At 34.5% G+C, this 20,683-nt stretch overlaps 1 protein-coding gene across 2 annotated transcripts; it reads right to left on the reverse strand.

Moving 5' to 3' along the window:
- Window positions 1–2,366: 2,366 nt before the first annotated feature.
- On the reverse strand, window positions 2,367–9,557 carry slc35a1 (solute carrier family 35 member A1). Of its 2 annotated transcripts, none has more exons than XM_065257431.2 (8): window positions 9,398–9,557; window positions 8,832–9,006; window positions 8,583–8,742; window positions 6,595–6,747; window positions 6,410–6,476; window positions 6,161–6,337; window positions 5,813–5,947; window positions 2,367–3,098 (listed from the first exon to the last, which is right to left on the reverse strand). In XM_065257431.2, exons 1-8 carry the CDS (start codon window positions 9,405–9,407, stop codon window positions 2,971–2,973), a joined length of 1,005 nt encoding a protein of 334 aa, XP_065113503.1. In that variant the 5' UTR covers window positions 9,408–9,557; the 3' UTR covers window positions 2,367–2,970. The 2 variants fall into 2 exon arrangements, with proteins under 2 accessions (XP_065113503.1, XP_065113504.1); XM_065257432.2 differs by having other exon boundaries at window positions 8,832–9,003; window positions 9,398–9,537.
- Between the last annotated feature and the right edge of the window lie 11,126 nt (window positions 9,558–20,683).

Here is a 20,683-nt window from a genome sequence, read left to right on the forward strand (position 1 = left end):
TCATTAATGTGTGTGATGATTTATTGGTCATATATATGTAGAAACGCCAAATTCAATTAAAAATCCCTTTTTTACGTTTTTACGCTCGATTGAGGTGGTTGTTTATTTATGTAAGGAATAATTGACGAAGGGCCATTGAATTATTTGAAAATAATACATACCCAAGGTGGATATGCGGCACAAAGCAGTTACACTGCAGGAGTGCATTATTTTTAATTGTACAACCCCAAATCAGAAAAAGTTGGGGTACTGTAGAAATTGTGCGATAAAAAAGGAATGGAATAAGTTACAAATCTCATAAACTTATATTTTATTCACATTAGAATATAGATAACATATCAAATGTTGAAAGTGATACATTTTGAAATGTCATGCCAAATATTGGCTCATTTTGGATTTCATGAGAGCTATACTTTCCAACAAAAGTTGGGACAGGTAGCAATAAGAGGCCAGAAAAGTTAAATGTACATATAAGGAACAGCTGAAGGAGGACCAATGTTTACCAATTCTTGTCTAAAACAGGCTTCTAGTTGCTCAACCTCTTTATGATGCACCAAATGTTTTCTGTGGGTGACAGATCTGGACTGCAGGCTGGCCATTTCAGTACTCAGATCCTTCTTCTACGCAGTTTTGACATTGTAATTGATGCAGTATGTGGTCTGGCATTGTCTTGTTGGTAAAATGCAAGGTTTTCTCTGAAAGAGACGACGTCTGAATGGGAGCATAGGTTACTCTAAAACTTGGATAAACCTTTCAGCATTGATGGTGCCTTTCCAGATGTGTAAGCTGCCCATGCCACATGCACTCATGCAACCCCAAACCATCAGAGATGCAGGTTTCTGAAATGAGGGCTAATAACAACTTGGGTTGTCATTGTCCTCTTTAGTCCGGATGAAATGGCGCCCCAGTTTTCTAAAAAGAACTTTAAATTTTGATTCGTCTGACCACAGAACAGTTTTCCACTTTGCCAAAGTCCATTTTAAAAGAGCCTTGGCCCAGAGAAAACGCCTGCGCTTCTGGATCATGTTTAGATATGGCTTCTTTTTTGACCTATAGAGTTTTAGCCGGCAACGGCGAATGGCACGGTAGATTGTGTTCACTGACAATGTTTTCTGGAAGTATTCTTGAGCCCATGTTATGATTTCCATTTCAGTAGCATTCCTGTATGTGATGCAGTGCCATCTAAGGGCCTGAAGATCACGGGCATCAAGTATGGTTTTCCAGCCTTGACCCTTACGCACAGAGATTGTTCCAGATTCTCTGAATCTTTGGATGATATTATGGACTGTAGATGATGATAACTTCAAACTCTTTGCAATTTTTCTCTGAGGAACTCAGAAAACTATTTTTCGTCGCAGCATTGGGGGAATTGGTGATTCTCTGGCCATCTTGACTTCTGACAGACACTGCCACTCTGACAGGCTTTTTTATACCCAATCATGTTGCCAAATAAGTTGCAAATTGGTCCTTCAACTGTTCCTTATGTGTATATTTAAATTTTCCGGCCTCTTATTGCTACCTGTCCCAACTTTTTTTGGAATGTGTAGCTCTCATGAAATCCAAAATGAGCCAATATTTGGCATGACATTTGAAAATATCTCACTTTCTACATTTGATTTGTTATCTCTATTCTACTGTGAATAAAATACAAGTTTATGAGATTTGTAAATTATTACTTTTTTATACAATTTCTACGGTGTCCCAACTTTAAATGATTTGGGGTTGTACCACGGGGCTGTTGAATGCTTTATTCTGATTGGTTGAGAAATGTTGCACAGGTGTTAATTTTTTTCTGTAAAACACACCTAACCTCAAATCAAATGTCTTAAAATAACCACCAGAGCAATGTTTGTGGTAACCATGGTAAAAGAATAATTGACTCCAGTCCTCTGAATTATTCCAAAATAATTTGCACCCCACGCTTTGCGTCATGCTGCATTATTATACCTTGGGTATGCGTTATTTTCGAATAATTCAACAGCCCTTCTTCAATTACTCTTTACATAATTTAAAGGACCAGAGTCAATTACTTCTCTTATACCACGGTTACCACAAACATTGCTCTGGTGGTTATTTTAAGATATTTGACAGGTCTGGTGTGCATTTTACAGAAAAATTATTTATCAACCAATCAGAATAAAGCATTCAACAGACCCGTGGTATAAATTGATTAATTTTACAGATGCCTTTTGAGCATTAAACATTTACTGTAGGCTTATTTTCTGTGTAGTTTTGTTCATGGTTTATGTAAATATGAGGTCATGAATGATGTCACACAGTCTGTGTGTAGTTTGAGCAGCTTCTATTAATTACATGCGTGTCCTGTAACATCATCATCAAAAGTTATGGGAATCATTTCCTCCCTATTAAAACTTCTGTTTATTTTGTAGTCGTGTATTCAGTTACATGTTGTTTGCATTCATTATTTTCCTCACAACCACGTTCCCACATGAAGTCCAAATGAATGCCTTATGCATGTTTAATATCATCAGTGGATTGAGACTCATGTGTTCATCCCTCAGTTACAAATCACCAAATTAAATAAAACCTTTGATTCATTCAGAGATTGTCCTAAACAAAGATGTATACCCTAACCCGAGAGATTTACATTGTATTGATCATTTATATCGCAGTGATATCCAGACGCATGTGGGTCACCTTATAGAAATATTTTTTTAAATATTCGTAATAAACCAGGCTTTCATAAACACACGTGTACAATTGTGGCATAAACATCAGTCTGGACATTCAAACACTTAAATGAAATTATAATTCGAACAGATAAAAAACACTTCCCAGTTCATTTCCACAGCACCCACCCTTCATTCAAAAGATAATCTCAAGTCTTTTCCTTCTTTCTGATATGATGTTGAGTTTTCTAGCGATCTGATGGTCTTCAGTGATCATCTGCTGTAAACAGATCTATCAGAAAGTCTTCAGTGATGTTCACAGTTTCTCATTAAAGTCTCATCAGACAGATGTGAGTTTCTGTGTTTCCTCTTTGTTTGCGCTTGCTGTTTTACTAGTGTCTTGTTTTGGCAGTCCATACATGTAAATCGAGATACACACCACTGTGGTTCCTGTCATAAACGTCATCGCTGCGGAGAACAAACATCAAGCAAAACAAACGCAATATTTAGTTACAACTACAGTTATACAATAATCACAAAACTCTACTGCATTACATTGAAATATAATACTCTGTCTCAGAATAATGCATTTCTTACATTTCAAATATTTGACTGCTTCTACAACATGTGTGTGTATATATATATTATATATGTGTGTGTGTGTGTGTGTGTGTGTGTGTGTGTGTGCGTGTGCGTGTGTGTGCGCGCGCACACACACACATTACTGTGCAAAAGTCTTAGGCCACCACCATGATTTGTCGTTTTTGCAATTGTATAGTGATCATATATAATTATTTCTCAGTCTCTCTAATAGAATACAACCAGAAAATACAGGAAATGTGTATATAGTATTAAAAACAGTATAAAAGTATAAGTTAAAGTATTTAGGGTAAACTCCCCTTCCACTTGAGCAATAGCAGGCAGCTGCAGGATCTCTTAAACCTAAATGAAATTTAATTCTAATTTCTAATTCTAATCGAATGACATCAGGACTTCAGTCTCCTCAAAAAAGCTCAAGATGTGTTTCGTGCCAAGAGAGGTCACACTAAATACTGACTGATGCCTGAAGACGACATGTAGTTCTGAAATTTTTATTTTTTTCATATTTCCTGTATTTTCTGTTTGTATCTCAATAAAAACAGTAAAAAATAAATATGAATGGAGATTAAAACTTTGCTAAAACAATAAAGCTGGTGATGGTGGTGGCCTAAGACTTTTGCAAAGTACTGTATATATAGGGATAATTTCTGTCATTATTTTCTCATCCTCTTGTTGTTCCTGTATGAATTTCTTTTTTTCTGATAAACACAAAAGAAGATATTTTGATAAATGATGGTAAGCACACAGCTGATTGTAACTATTGACTTCCATAGTAGGAAAAGCAAATATGATGAAATTCAATTGGTACAGTCAACCAGTGTTGAGAAAAGTTACTTTTAAAAGTAATGCATTGCAATATTAAGTTACTCCCCCCAAAAGTAACTCAAGTTACTTTTCACGGAAATTAATACTTACATTACTTAAGTTACTTTTGCGTTACTTTTTCTTATTGGCTGAGGCTTGATCTAGTGTTAATTTTGTCAGACGAGACAATACTTTTTCCATGACTAAGACAAGACAATGACGAGACTGCACAGATGTCCAAAAACACTGACTAAAACTAAATTAACATGCATTATTGTTGACGACAAGACGAGACAAAATATTTTGCATAAAATAAAAACTAAGATAAAATCTCTTTTCATTTTAGTCTACAATCGTTACGCCTTCAAAATACAACAAAAATCATTTAACAAGTGTATTTTGTCAGGTGATTATGACATTTAACTAATATTTGAGATGTGTGAAACACTATTTGACTGAAATGGTTATCCGAAATAATTTATTTTAACTCTTTCCCCGCCATTGACGAGATATCTCGTCAATTAAGAGAATACGCTTCCCCGCCAATGACGAGATTTTCCGTCTTTCCGCAATACCGCTATTATCCACCAGGTGGCGCCCTTCCGCAACTTTTTAAAACCGGAAGTATTGCCCTATGGCAAGCTGCTGCATGTCCGTGTCTGTTTTAAAGATCGCTCTGAATATGATCTCTATAAAAAGCTCGTCATAAAAATGGAATTATCTCTGCTTTTTGCTCAAAATATGGCGTTTTTGCAAAAACCTACCCATATTCAAAAGCTGATTGCAAAAGAACCACTAAAGGTAGGATGAAACGTTTTTTTTTGTTTGAAAGCAGAGGGTCTGTTCTTTCATTTGGTATATTGTATGTTTATTTATTTAAAGAAGAACATTTTCTGGAAGGCATTAAACTTTGGTGAAAATCATGAAAAACGCTGGCGCTGGCTGGCAACTTTTTTTTAAAATGCTGGCGGTGAAAGAGTTAAAAAAGTGTTTTAACTAAAACTTAACTAAGATATATTGAGTTTTCTTTTGACTAAAACTAGACTAAAATGACGAGACTTTAGTTGACTAAAACTTGACTAACACAAAAAGATATGTGAATGACTGAATATGACTAAAACTAACAAGGACATTTGGCACAAGACTAAGACTAAATTAAAATAGGTGACAAAATTAACACTAGCTTGATCTCTTTCAGGCCTTGCAGGTGTTTTTTTTATGACTGAGACGTTCTGCCTTCAGAAATTGCATACTTTCACCACAAAAATGTCCATCTCGGTTTCTTACTCAAGCATTGAGTGCGTGTTTCGAAGTGACTATGTTTAGTTTATTTCAGTACATTATTATTTTTTAAATCAAATTAATTAAACTAAAAAGTAACTCATATTACTTTTTTAATAAAATTAACTCAAATATTATTTTTTTATTATTAACGGAAGTATTAACGGAAATTAATACTTACATTACTTAAGTCACTTTTGCACTATTTAAAAAAAAAACACCTGCAAGGCCTGAAAGAGATCAAGCTAGTGTTTATACGTATGTGTACATTTTTAAAGTAATGCGTACTTTACTCGTTACTTCAGAAAAGTCATATTATTACGTAATGCATGTTACTTGTAATGCGTTACCCGCAACACTGCCGTCAACCGTGTGCTTACCATCATTTATCAAAATATTTTCTTTTGTGTTCTTCAAAAAATAAGAAATTAAGGTTCACTGCTATTGAGAATAACTCCTCTCATACTGAGTTTAGTGACAGAAGATGAAGAACTCACTGATCTGCAGACCGAAGAGAATCACAGACGCTATGGTGGACAGAATGATAGCAGCTGCTGCCGAAAAACCCTTCATGATGTTATCTGTGTATTTCACCACCACAGATGTGTACATTCCTCCAACACTCGCCAAAACTAGAAATCACAAAACAAAACAAACCTGTTTGACCACCAACATCACACATTCACAAAATCACACTTGATTGCACCCAAATGTATGGTTCAGTTCATTACTGTGTATTATAAGAAGCTTTGTAGACAAACATTAATTGTGTCTTGTGTTATTTTACAGACGTGATTGTTGAATTCATGTCCTGTAAAAGTAGAAACACTGATATCATAACTCACAGATCACCACGCAGACCCAGGGCGTGTATCCGTAAAAGAATCCTTTCTCCATTACTTTAGCCCCGTCTGTCACGATGACACCAATGAACGTCACAGCTATACCCGACAGGTACATCTGAATGTTTCGGACCCACAGAGACGTATCTGAACTCTTCAGCACCTTCTCAAAGTACACACCTGATCCAAACAGAGTCTCACATCAGAATCAACACCACCATTACCTGTGCACATATCGATGCGAGATCATACCTGCAAACCCCGAACAGACCACTGCCACAGCAATCGCCACAAAGCCCAGGAATGGATTCTGCTCCACCTGTTTCACAACAACATAAAGATTCACAGACGCAGAAACGTTCTCTAAATATAAATGCATATTAATGCATTAATGTTGTAAACCTCAAGTGAATGTAAACTGGATCGGATGGTTGTACCTGAACTTTAGTGGAGTCAGGTGGAGTCCACTGGACCAGCGTGACGCCGCCGCAGAGCAAAAAGACAGAAAACCACTGCATACGACTCAAAGAGCGATTCAACATGAGGACGGTACACAGAGCCGTACACGGGATCTTCAGCTGATACGTCACCTGACACAAAACAACTTCACTTTATTTATGTGGCACATTTAAAACAGCCAGGACTTAATGAAGTCACTTGAAAGACAAAGGTTTTTTTTTTCAAAATTTACATATACAGTACAAACAACAAGGCACCAAAGTACAATACACCTGTACATTACACTGTTAGGAACAGGCACATACTTCAAGTAAAAGGGGGAAAAATAAAGCAAATAAAACAAAACAATAACAAACAAATAAAATTGAAGATGTAGGGCCATTTTCTTTAATTATGGAGAAAAGTTTATTGGCCAGTTTCCCAGATAGGATTTAGACTAATCCAGGACTAGACTTGAGTTATATTAGGACATTTAAGTCGTTTTTACAAACAAACCTTACAAAAGACAATACTGCTGTGCATCACGAGACAAAACAATGACACTAATATACACTCACCTAAAGGATTATTAGGAACACCATACTAATACAGTGTTTGACCCCCTTTCGCTCCAGAACTGTCTTAATTCTACGTAGCATTGATTCAGCCTCAAGGTTGTGTGTGTTGTGGCTTCACAAATGCTTTGCTGCATACCTCGGTTGTAACAAGTGGTTATTTCAGTCAAAGTTGTTCTCCTATTAGCTTGAATCAGTCGGCCCTGACCTCTGACCTCTAGCATAAACAAGGCATTTTCGCCCACAGGACTTCAGCACACTGGATGTTTTTCCCTTTTCACACCATTCTTTGTAAACCCTAGAAATGGTTGTGCGTGAAAATCCCAGTAACTGAGCAGATTGTGAAATACTCAGACCGGCCCGTCTGGCACCAACAACCATGCTACGCTCAAAATTGCTTAAATCACCTTTCTTTCCCATTCTGACATTCAGTTTGGAGTTCAGGACATTGTTATGACCAGGACCACACCCCTAAATGCATTGAAGCAACTGCCATGTGATTGGATGATTAGAAAATTGAATTAATGAGAAATTGAACAGGTGTTCCTAATAATCCTTTAGGTGAGTGTATGTTAAGATATGTCAATACAAGGTGTTTTTAAATATGCATTTTAGTCTGGGACTAGAATAAACCCTGTCTGGAAAACCACCCCAAAGACTAGAAACAATACGTAATTTTTTAAAGATAAGCCAAAGAAAATACAGGCTTAAAAATTGTCTTATCTCTAAAAGTTGTGGCCTAATCACAAAAAAAAAAACCACTATCTCCTCTATGCTTGTGAGGGGTGAGATGATGGCTTTAATGCTTTTTTAAATGCAATCTGTCAGGAGCATTTGGACCAATTGAAGATGAGTTTTGAAGATCCCTCAATATAATGAATTGCAGTAATGTAGACGAGAGGTCTTAGAACATGAACCACCATCTCTAAAGTTTGGACAGTTAGAATAGATGGGAAGATAGAAAAAAACTGCATCCAACCACAGTGGAAATTCGTTCATCAAGTTTTAAAGACTCGTCTAAGAGAACACCCAAATTGTGTACGCGCCAGTGGCGCCCGGTGACTTCTTTTTTCAAGGGCGCTCGATGCAAAGTTCGTAACAACATGTATGTAGTCTGTCATGCGTGTGGTTCCTTTTTTTCAAAATATGTGTTCTGCGCGTTTTAGTTTCATTTTGTTTTTTATTGTTTGTTTAAAAGCAGAGAGTATGTTATTTAATTTGATATATTTGTATTTTTATATATCACAAAAAATCACAAAAAAATTCTGGCGGGGAATGAGTTAAACCGAGCAAAGATCTGCACTTTTAAATAATGGTAGTTGACAAAACCACATTCACAAACTTTTCCAGCACATGACAGTTCATCATGAGAGTGTGTTCACTTTTATCCGGGTTTATTTGTGGGTTAATACCTGGTACACAGCAGCATCCAGGTTACTTAAGGCTACGAAGCCCATGTTGTTTTGGATGGCGTAAACCAAAGACGGGACGCTGAGCTTCAGCAGCTCCCTTGGACTTCTGAAGATGTGTTGGACCAGAGAAGCTTTACACTTCATGACATCACCCGTCTCCCTGTGTGAGACAGAATAACCATGACACTGAACACAGATGACAAACACATCAGACAGCAGAGATCTGATCTGAAGACAGACGAGTCTCACCTCACCAGCATCACCAGACTGAGCAAGAGTTTGATGACCTCAGTGATGCAGACTGCAGTGGTGGAGAAGTAAAGGACTGATGATACGGTCCTGGTGTATCTGAGAGATACTGTGTATGTGGCAGCTACCAAAGTCATGACGATTAGACAGTAGAGCTTGAACCACGTGCTCACTTCTGGAGAACACACACATCCATAAAAATACTCTCATCTACTCTCTCAACAGGTGTTGTCTCTGAGAAATGTTAAAACTTTTTAAGCTGAAATTAACTTTGATAATATCGTCTTAAATATGAGTTCCCACCAATTCATATAAGTCATATGAATTTATTTTATTACTGTTGGCGTGTCAGCACTTACACGCGCACACCTGCTGTCAATCAATGCCAAACACTTTGCATACTGTGCTCTCACACTTATTTCATTGACTGTCATAAAACATCTTTTGAAGCACATGATACGTGTTGTTATTAGTAAATGTTTTGTACTATTACTAGTCTAATGTCAGATCGTTAAAAAGAATATTACATTATTTCGTTATTAGACAGTAAAGATTATGTTACTTACCGTTCGCCATTAGTGTATGTTGGTTAAATAATAATCGAGTAATTAATAAAAAAGTAATAATCGATCAGTTATCTTGCTATGGTTACGACTGTGTGCATTTCTGTTTTACAAATGGAATGAAGATCCTGGAGTAACCAGGCACAGTACACACAAACACACTTCCGGGTTTACACACGTCACCCCATATCTCAAGTTTTAAAATAAAAGTCTCTTTATTATTCCTGCCAGTATTTTACAACTTATTAAAAAAAAACTATAAAAAATATGTAAGGCTTTTGACAGGTTAGGTGTGTAGTTATCGAAAAATAATGAAACATAATTAAATACACTTTAATTTTAACAGAATACGTTTGACCTTTAAATACAAATGCATTTTATTCCTTAGAAATCCACAACCTTGTGAGAATACAGGGCAACATTTGTAAATAAGTGTATTTAAACCCATTTGTATGGCAAGCCATTTTGACTTTTATTCGGTAAGTTCTTGATATCAACAATTAAATTTTCACTAGTAAAAATTTAGTTAGTTAATTCTTGATATCAGAAAAATGGATTTCTACTAGTAATAATTGCTATTTTTGATCAATAATTGAATTTCCACTAGTAAAATGTCACCATAGGCCACCATTCAAATTAAATTTTTCTATATCAAATATTATATTTCTGATATCTGAAATTACAATTTCTGATATCAGAAATACAATTCTTACTAGTAAAAACCTTTATTTTTTATATCAATAATTATATTGTTTCTAGTAAAAATGTGAATTCTTGATATAAAGAATTCAATTGTTACTAGTTAAAATGTTAATTCTTGATATCAATTATTTGATTGTCACTAGTGACAATGTTAATTTCTGTTATCATGAATGGAATTGTTACTAGTAAGAAAGCCATTTAAGATATCTGAAATTATATTGATATCAGAAATAAAATTTCAGATAACAGAAATTAACATTGTCACTGGTGACAATCAAATTATTGATATCAAGAATTAACATTTTAACTAGTAACAACTGAATTCTTCATATCAAAAACTCGATTTTTGATATCAAGAACTGAATTCTCGGTATCAAGAACTGAATTCTTGATATCAATAATTAACATTGTTACTAGTGAAAATTTAATTCTTGATATGAACAATTGAATTTGAATGGCAGCTTATGGTGACATTTCACTAGTGAAAATACAATTACAGATATCAAGAATGATCATTGTTACTAGTGGAAATGTAATTCTTGATATCAAGAACTTAATTGTTGATAAAGAATTTAAAGGGACACTAAGTAGGATTTACCCCATCTAGTGGTGAAATTGTATTTTGCATTCAAACGAATAGTGCTCTCTAGCGCCTCGCTTTTCCAAATGCGTGTTGCAACTACGGTAGCCGTTATGTTATCACTGATCTCCTTGTCCGTTGCAGCTGGTTCACGTGTTCTGAATGAAAACGCGTTGTGGAAATGCATTGTTAGGCTAGTGCTTTTTGTCCCTTTCTGTTATTATAGTTTATCAATACGGCGGAACGACATAAAAGCTTGGACTTACCCGTTCAATGTAAGTAAAGAGGAGAAATTCTAAGCTTACAAAGAAAAGTCAGATCGTTGGCAACGAGGACATATTTATGAATAAAGACATTGATTTTGATTAATAAAACACTTTAAACCCTACTTACTGTCCCTTTAATTGTTGATATCAAGAATTGCCATTGTTACTAGTAGAAAAGTAATTTCTGATATCAAGAATTAAAATTTTAACTAGTGAAAATTGAATTGTTGATATCAAGAACTCTACGAATAAAAGTTCAAACAGCCTGCCATACATTTTTTTGTTCAGCTTTTATCAAACCTTTTAATACTTTTATAATACCTTGATCTGTGTTTATTTTGTGTGAACACTGAGGTGTCCTCTGAGGTGTTCTGCTCTAGAGAAACACTTCTTACACTGTTTACACTGGTAAGGTTTCTCACCGGTGTGTAAACGCATGTGTCTAGTCAATTGTCCGCTGCGGGTGAAACTCTTTTCACATTTACCACAATGAAAGCGTTTTTGTCCCGCATGTATGAGCGCGTGACCCTTCAGTTCACTTGTGCTTTTAAAACTCTTTCCACACTGAACACATTTATGAGGTTTTTCTCCGGTGTGAACTCTCCTGTGGACTTCAAGTCTCCCTGGTCGTAAGAAGCTCTTTCCACATTGATGGCACTCGTGTGGCTTTTCTCCGGTGTGTTTGTGTGAATGTTCCTGCAGGTTGTCTGCGGTTCTGAAGGACTTTGAACATTGGGAACACTGGAAGGGTTTATGTCCGCTGTGGATGCTCGTGTGTCTTGTTAACTGGGATTTCAGGGTGAAACTCTTTCCACATTCTGAGCAGTAATGAGATTTGGTCCTTCTGATCTTCTGTTTCTGAATCATCACAAGGGCTTCTAAAAGCACAATATGAAAAATATTCAATGCACAAAACTACTTTATTAGTTTAAAATGTAAACTAAATGTACAATTAAATTGGGATTTCACTGTCTACGACCCTTCATGTCTAATCTCACTGCCTTCTAACAATTGATGAATTAATGCCAAAATACCAGAAAGTTTAACTTTAAAAAAGCCTGTAAAAGCTGCTATTCTAGCTATGCGTCTTTTTATTTGTTTTTTCCATGTAGCGTTGTTGTCGTCTTGCCATCCATAACCCAGAAAAATACCAGAAAAGAGACCTGTGATCCATTTTCTGGCTCAACATCACCCAACAGCTTAGAAATGAAAATGTTCTTGATCTTTCATCATATAAGAGATCACTTCATCATGACACAAACATACAGCAAGTTTCAAAATAGCACAGTTTTAATTTGTTCAGAATAAAGATGTTGTCGTATACAAAATATCACTTTATGCCAAGCAACAAACAACCTATACAATGTCTGAAATTTACCCTTATCTTTACTTTTCACTTCAAACGGCTCCAGGGAATTGTCATCCTTATATTTTCCCTTTGATTGTGTCATGATCAGTCATCAGTCTGTTTTACTGGAAAGACAACATTCAGATTCAGACATTTATTTCTCTACACAACTCTATAGAGCAGAATTCATTCAGTACTGAACGAGACTTTACATTTAATTTTAATTTTTTAATTAATAAAGCACATTTAAAACAGCCCCAGCTGGCTGACCAAAGTGCTGCACAGTATAAAAACAATCATGGAACACAACAATATCAGAAAAGGAAAAATCTAAGAAGGAATAATAATAATAACAAAGGCTAGAGAAAATAGATGAGTTTTCAATTGAAATTTACATTTCTCTAACATAAGACAGGTTTATGATTGTAACATTAGAGCGCCATCATCAGGACTAATCACTTAAGGACACTACACGTCTGCAAAAAGACTTCTTGTTTACAGTATGTGTTATGCTAATATGTAATATTTAAGGGGTTATTGCGACCACAAACAATCTAGTACCAACCATCGCTGTCTAACAAAGCAGATAACTTTAGCCGACACAGACATCTGACATACTGTAAGTTCATATAGGACAGATTTCTGTATCATACTGCTCACAACTATACAGAGAAAACAGATCAACTCTGCCTTCAGGTAAATATCACAGGCCATTTGATGCATGTATAAATAAACATTTTAGAATTTTATTTAAACTGTCTGTCATGTTAACTTAACATCATCACTTACAGTGTCATGTGATGCGTCTCGTGAGAATTAAAGTTTGTAAATCAGACACTTTACCGACGCCCGATCTCGGAACGTTAGTCCAACTGACCACAAACGTCAGAGCCAGGGATCGCGTTTGCGTTTAGAGCTGTAAAACGTTTCTGTAAAGATAATTCAGCTCTAATAAAGGAAAGCGTAAAAATATGATTAAAAAAAAATGTTAATGTAGTCAGTAATATATAACAAGCTGAAAAATATAAAAACTTCTTTAAGCCGTTTTACTTCTTCTTCTTGTTAGTTTTATGGCGGACTGTATGCATGACTTATCAGGTGACTAGCGCCACCTACTGTATCGGAGTATGTAGCATAAAAATGAGTCTACTTTATATTTAATAATAGAAAAACTGCCTAAATCCTAACCTACATCTTATAATACATCCCAGTATAACTTCCGTTTTAACCATCACACTTTCATTAAAGAGATTTAAGGTATTAAAGGGATAGTTCACCCAAAAATGAAAATTCTGTCATCATTTACTCACTCTCATGTTTTTACAAACCTGTATACATTTCTTTGTTGAGATGAAAACACAGAAAGATAATTTGAAGAATGTTTGTAAACCATTCATGAGCTCTAATGAATCAAGATCCAAGGCACTTCTTCCAGTTCCAAAATATAAAAAGCCTTTATTCAAAACATGGCTTACTTAGAAAACATTAAAAATGATGACTAAAACACTGCACACTGATGCATTTCGGCCATCAAGCCTTCCTCAGAGTGTGTCCGGTACAAAATTAGTCACAGGTGTACATATAATCAATTGCTCAGTAGGAATGGGAGATACCAAAAAGACCATTACAGGGGGACCAATAATATCACAGACCATTACAAAGTCTAATCAATAATCACACATCATAAAATTTTACAAATATATGGTTAGATCCAATTCTTCATTCAAACCAGGAAAAATAGTAGCTTTTAGCTGAAAAATCCAAAAGGCTTCCCTTTGTAATCGATCACCCTTTCTGATAGATCCAGTCACAATTTCCAAACCAATAATTCTTAAGGTAGAAGGATAAGAGTCATGTGTAGATGCATATGTACTGCCATGGGGTAATCTTTGTTTTTTGTACGAATTGCATTTTTGTGATCCCATAGTCTATCTTGCAGTCTACGAAAATAGTTGCAAGGACATTGAAGCCTATAAATTATACTTTTACAATTGATAAAAGATGTGATGAAGTAAATTTTCTTTGTGCACATATCTGCAAATGACTTTGTTTGAACATTCTCACAATGATTGCAGTGTCCACACTTAAACATCCCTTGTATTCCTCTGTCCAACCACGTTGTCCGTTTAATAGAGGGTAGGTAACTTCTCACAACTTTGTCTTTAATTGTAGGAGCTTTTTTGTAGCTCACTATTGGAGGTTCCAGGAAAATGTCACATAGACTTTGATCACTTTGGATAATTCCCCAGTTCCTCTTTATTATACACATTCATGAGCTCTATTCACTTCCACAGTAAAAAAGTCACGCGCATTTCGTCAGTAAAGCCGGTTTCTTGATTAGTAATAAAGCTCCATAAACTGCTTTCAGATGGAGTGGCATTTACTACATATAATAAAAATAAAACAATAAACAGGGTGATGAGGAATGATCACACCTAACATTGATGATTAGCTACACTGTAAAAAAATTCCGTAGAAATTTCAATGTTATTGCAGCTGGGTTGCCGGTAATTTACCGTAGATTTACATTTATGTTATTTACTGGCAAGAGTTTGTTTAAAGTTAAATAAATTTTAAATATTAACAAGTCTTTATCTTCACAGAATAAAACTATACACTGTAAAAAAATTCCGTAGAAATTGCAGCTGGGTTGCCGGTAATTTACCGTAGATTTAAATTTATGTTTTTTACTGGCAACATTTTGTTCAAAGTTAAATGAACATTAAACATTTACAAGTCTTTGTCTTTATAGAGTAAAACAAAAAAAAACAGCATCAAGCAAAACATTCTGGGAAACAAAATCTGAAGCAAAAAACAGAAAAAGGTTGATGATGATTTCTGGTTCCCAGAATGCTTTGCATGAGGCTGTTATTGTATAGTTTTATTCTGTAAAGATAAAGACTTGTTAATATTTAAAATTTATTTAACTTTGAACAAACTCTTGCCAGTAAATAACATAAATTTAAATCTACGGTAAATTACCGGCAACCCAGCTGGAAAACCATTGAAATTTCTACGGAATTTTTTTACATTGTACAATAACAGCCTCATGCAAAGCATTCTGGGAATCAGAAATCATCATCAACCTTTTTCTGTTTTTTGCTTCAGATTTTGTTTCCAAGAATGTTTTGCTTGATGCTGTTTTTTGAGTTTTACTTTGTAAAGACAAAGACTTGTAAATGTTTAATGTTCATTTAACTTTGAACAAACTCTTGCCAGTAAAAAACATAAATGTAAATCTACGGTTAATTACCGTCAGCTGCAATTTCTATGGAATTTTTTTACAGTGTATGTTTACATGTAATCAAATAATCTGTTTGTAATTGTATCAATGGCTCAATCAGATTGAAAAGCCTTCATTTAAACACCTTAATCAATATGACTGAGGTCGATCGGATACAAATTTTAATTGTATTGAGTGATCCAATCATCAGGAGAAAATGTAATGCATTTAATGCATTGTAAATGCATGTATTATGCATGTATTATGCATGTAAACGCATGAATCTATTTTCTCAATCGGATACAAAAATACCTTGTGCACATGCGCAGAAGAATTATGCTTAAGTTCATGTCTTATGTTTACCTTTTAGTTACATCCCACATGATTCTCGTCACAGAAACATACGATAGCAAGGCAATGGCAATGCATTATTAAGGTAATGGGGTCACGCGCTGTACATTCTGCAGCGTTCATTTGTACTTTCATAACATTTGGCTACATAAAGCAATAAAATAGTGTTGTGCCTTTAAAAATTTAGTTTTTATTGTATATATCTGAAAACTTAAGAATTACTTTTTACAACTCAACTTTGACTTTAATACAGAAATATAGCGTGAACTCGACAAGAGATGCTGTCTGCAGCAAAACGTTGCCAACACCCCCTTCTTTGTTTTGAGTTTAGAAATAGGCTACTGTTTAAACCAGTGGTTCTCAACTCCAGTCCTCTGGACCCACTGCTCTGCACATTTGGGATGTCTCTCATATCTGACACACTCAGTTCAGTTCATGGAATCTATGCTAACGAGCTGATCAGGTGTGTTAAATAAGGAAGACATGCACAATGTGCAGAGCAGTGGGTCCTGAGGACTGGAATTGAGAACCACTAAACTGTCTCCGTGGGTTGTTTTTTCTGCGAGTTATATGAAATGATTTCGTTCGTAAGTTATTGGTGTTTAGGCTGTAAATAGTCATTAGGATGCTTTTGGGCTAGTTTTGAATGTCCATTGGGCTGATTTTGATACGCAAATCTGGCAACCCTGGCTGTGCTCTTGTGCAGGCTTTTGGTTTGGATTATATAGAATGTACATGTAAACCAACATTTTAATCAGATTGCAATATTTAAGATACATGCAAACAGTACTGTTGTAACCTGCAATCAAATTAAATGTCAGAATGACAAAATGTTGTGCATGTAAACATAATAATGCAATGGGGGCAGAGGTGGAAGTAACGAATTACAACTACTCACGTTACTGTAATTAAGTAGTTTTTTCGTGTACTTGTACTTTTATGAGTACATTTTTAAGTCTGTAATTTCCCTTGTACTTAAGTACAAATTAAGGTAAGTAATGTACTTCGCTACTTTGAAAATCACATTCGTTACTTAGTACTTGTAGAATTTGAATCAAATTAATATTCAAATCTTTGACAGCATTTGGATATCCAATAGAAATAATTGATCGTGGGCGGGCCAATAAAAACCCTTGTATTTGAACCGGAAAAAGAGCCCGGTCTCTGGAGAGCTATTCAATCGATCCTCGCGCGTCCTTCACTGTGACGTTGTATTTAGTGTTTTAATGTCAAAGAACTGTGGCGTTATGGACGCTGAATTAATTAAAAATTCAGAAGAAATACCGGATGATGAGTGCCCATGGCTGCACCTGGGAGTTGTTCAAACAGAGGAAGGAAAGGAGACAGCGTGTAAATGTAATACAAACTTTGTTTGCCATCTGCAGTGATTTCGGCTTACAATACTTCAGCCTCTAATCTCAAAAAGCACATTATGGTAAGAAGACTTATAACCATATTTATTTGATCGTTTTCGTTTTTAATGTTGGGTAGACCTCACGATAATTTGCCTGAAAACATCACTTGAAACATGTAGGTATGTGACAAAATGACGTAATACGCACGAGCGCTTTGTTCCCACGGCTGTGTTCCCAGCAGGTATTCAGCGCCAGACGCGTTGTTGACTTAGGAAATCTGTCATATCTTTGCTTTGTGAATACCTCTAAAGCCCATATACTAGTGACATAAATTACTTCCTCACGTTGATTCTCACGTTCGAATTTCCAAGATTGCTGTCGTAAGAAGAAAGTTATAAGCGAAGCAAAATTTCTCTCGTGTTTGGCATTGAAATCCTCTATGAAGGCGAGTATTTTTTTGTTTCAAACCAAATACTTTTGATAGAATATACATTAAACTTGAATTAGGTGAAGTTTGGGATTGATTGTAACATTCGCATGTGCTTTTTTAAGATCCGCAAGTGACGTTGTTGTCAAAAGCAGAATCGCCCATTCAATCATATTGGCTTCCAAAACTTCTCCGTTTTCATCAATCCGTGCATTATTTTTTAAAGTAATCATACAGAAAGAAGGATTAGAATCTCTAGATTACATTATTGGCATAATTTTGTCAAACATATAAATAAATACATGCATGCAACATGCATGCATTTATTGAATTATTATTAATGATAAATAACATAATCATCAATTAATGTATTAATAATATCTGACCATTTAAATTGCTCGCCAGCATTATTATTCAATTAAGAAATATTAAAGAAACAATGAAATGTTTCTTTAATATATAAAAATACAGCTTTTATTTGAGAGGGCTTTGATTTCATATGGAAAGATATGCGTGGATTGATGCTCTCGGTTTCAATAATTAGTGGTTAATAAAAAATAATAACATTTATTTATATATATATATATATATATATATATATATATATATATATATATATATATATATATCTCTTTTAAAAAGATGTCATCTTAATCATGGGCTTTTAATTACATACAATGTGGTGTTTGAATTATGCAAATAGACCAAGAAATGAGAAAGTTATGATATTTTAAAGTGTTTGGTCAAGCGGAAGTTTTTCATAGTTTTATAGTTTTAATTGGGTACAAAAATGCCCCCTAATTTTCGAGTTAAAACATTCCATAACTTTCTTAATAATTATCCGATTTTAATAATTTAAAAACCATTTTAAAGTTATTTTTATTATCTATCATATGGTTATAATTATATATGTATTTATATTTTTTGTCACATACCTAAAACATGAGCTTCAGTTTCCTAGGTGACGAGCACGTAGACCGTAAAAAAAGATTTAACATTGTAAAATGGTGCTCAAAGTTAAATTTCATGTCATTGTCAACATTGTATTATTCATATTGAATCAGTGTTTTAAGCTTATAATAATAAACAGTCTAATAAGGACTCTTTTATCAAATTCGTCTGTTGCCGCGTCCCACTGGCGTAGCAGTGTAACTGCACTGACAGCCTGTCTAAATTACACATATGTCAGTGCTAAATGCTGATAACTTTTGAAATATTAGTAGTGTACTTTTGGAAAGCTTTCTTGTCCAATAATATTTTTAACTCTTTTCCCCGCCATTGACGAGTTATCTTGTCAATTAAGAAAAAAAAACATTTGCATAAAACGTGTTTCTGAAGAATTTATGTTAATGTGCAATACCGCGATTGTCCACTAGATAGCGGACTTAACCAATTTATGGATAAACTGAAGCCAAAACGTTATTTACTAATTTTATGTTTGATATTCGTTCTGAATCTGATCTCTAACTAAATTCCTTCACAAAAATGCAATTGTTTCAGCTTTTTGCTAAAAAAAATGTGTATTTGTAAAGAAAAACACCAATATTTAAGAGTTTATAAGCAGGGAAAAAATATGATGGAACGGTTTTTCACTTTTTTTATTGTTTGTTTGAAAGTAGAGGGTCTGTTCTTTCATTTGAAAAATTTCCTGGAAGGCATTTTGTAAAACTTTTATGAAAATCATAAAAAATGCTGGCGGGCAACTTTTCGAAAAATGGCTGGCGGGGAATGAGTTAATGTAAAAAAAAGCTTATTTATGTTGTATCATAATTCATTAATAATAATAACATTAGACCATTTTTATAACTTGATAAAAATTATATGAAGAAACAATATGAAATAATATAGCTGCTGTTATAATCATTTAACATTCTTTAAACAGACAAAATTCCTGTACTATGTGTTTATTCGTACACTGTAAAAAATTCCGTAGAAATTACAATGTTATTGCAGCTGGGTTGCCGGTAATTTACCGTAGATTCAAATTTATGTTATTTACTGGCAAGAGTTTATTCAAAGTTAAATAATTTTTAAATATTAACAAGTCTTTATCTTTACAGAATAAAAGTATACAATAACAGCCTCATGCAAAGCATTCTGGGAACCAGAAATCATCATCAACCTTTTTCTGTTTTTTGCTTCAGATTTTGTTTCCCAGAATGTTTTGCTTGATGCTGTTTTTTTAGTTTTACTCTGTAAAGACAAAGACTTGCTAATGTTTAATGTTCATTTAATTTTGAACAAAATGTTGCCAGTAAATAACATACATTTAAATCTACGGTAAATTACCGGCAACCCAGCTGCAATTTCTACGGATTTATTTTACAGTGTATAAAACACAAATTGCCTGTTTTTAATCCATTCATATCTCTGATTTCATTCAATGGATTTAATGTTTATTCAATAAATATCACCGGCTAAAAAGTAATTTGTACTTGAGTAGTTTTTAAGAGGGGTACTTTGTACTTTTACTTAAGTACATTTTTAACACCAGTACTTTTACTTGTAATTGAGTATTTTTTTAGCAACTACTTGTACTTGTACTTGAGTACAAATTTTCAGTACTCTTTCCACCTCTGAATGGGGGTACAGACAGATATGGGGTAGAGTTGATGAGACTGATGGCTTGCAGGTGCGGATGATGTACAGGTGAGGGAGTGAGGAGGATGATGGGTAATGTAGTTTGGAGGGAGTGGAATTGGAAAAACGGTAAGGAGAACAGACGAGGATTGTAACAACCGTTAGATGTATTGTATTGTCATTGCATATGTTTATACAACCAAGTTCTGCTGGAGCAATCCACTTTGCAGCATTAAAAATAATAATAATCTTTAATGTTTTTTCTGTTTTAATGTATTTGTAGGTTTTTTAATTTAACATTAAAATACCCTTAGTAAAAGTATAACTCTCTAAGATATTAAATACACATACATATAAAAATATATATATAAACAGTAAAACACAGTATAACTGAATATATATAGAGAGAATGAATAGATGAATATATGTTTACACATTGCAAAGAGTTGTGCTTGTT

Source organism: Paramisgurnus dabryanus, chromosome 12 (assembly GCF_030506205.2).
Source record: "Paramisgurnus dabryanus chromosome 12, PD_genome_1.1, whole genome shotgun sequence".
Classification (NCBI taxonomy): domain Eukaryota; kingdom Metazoa; phylum Chordata; class Actinopteri; order Cypriniformes; family Cobitidae; genus Paramisgurnus; species Paramisgurnus dabryanus.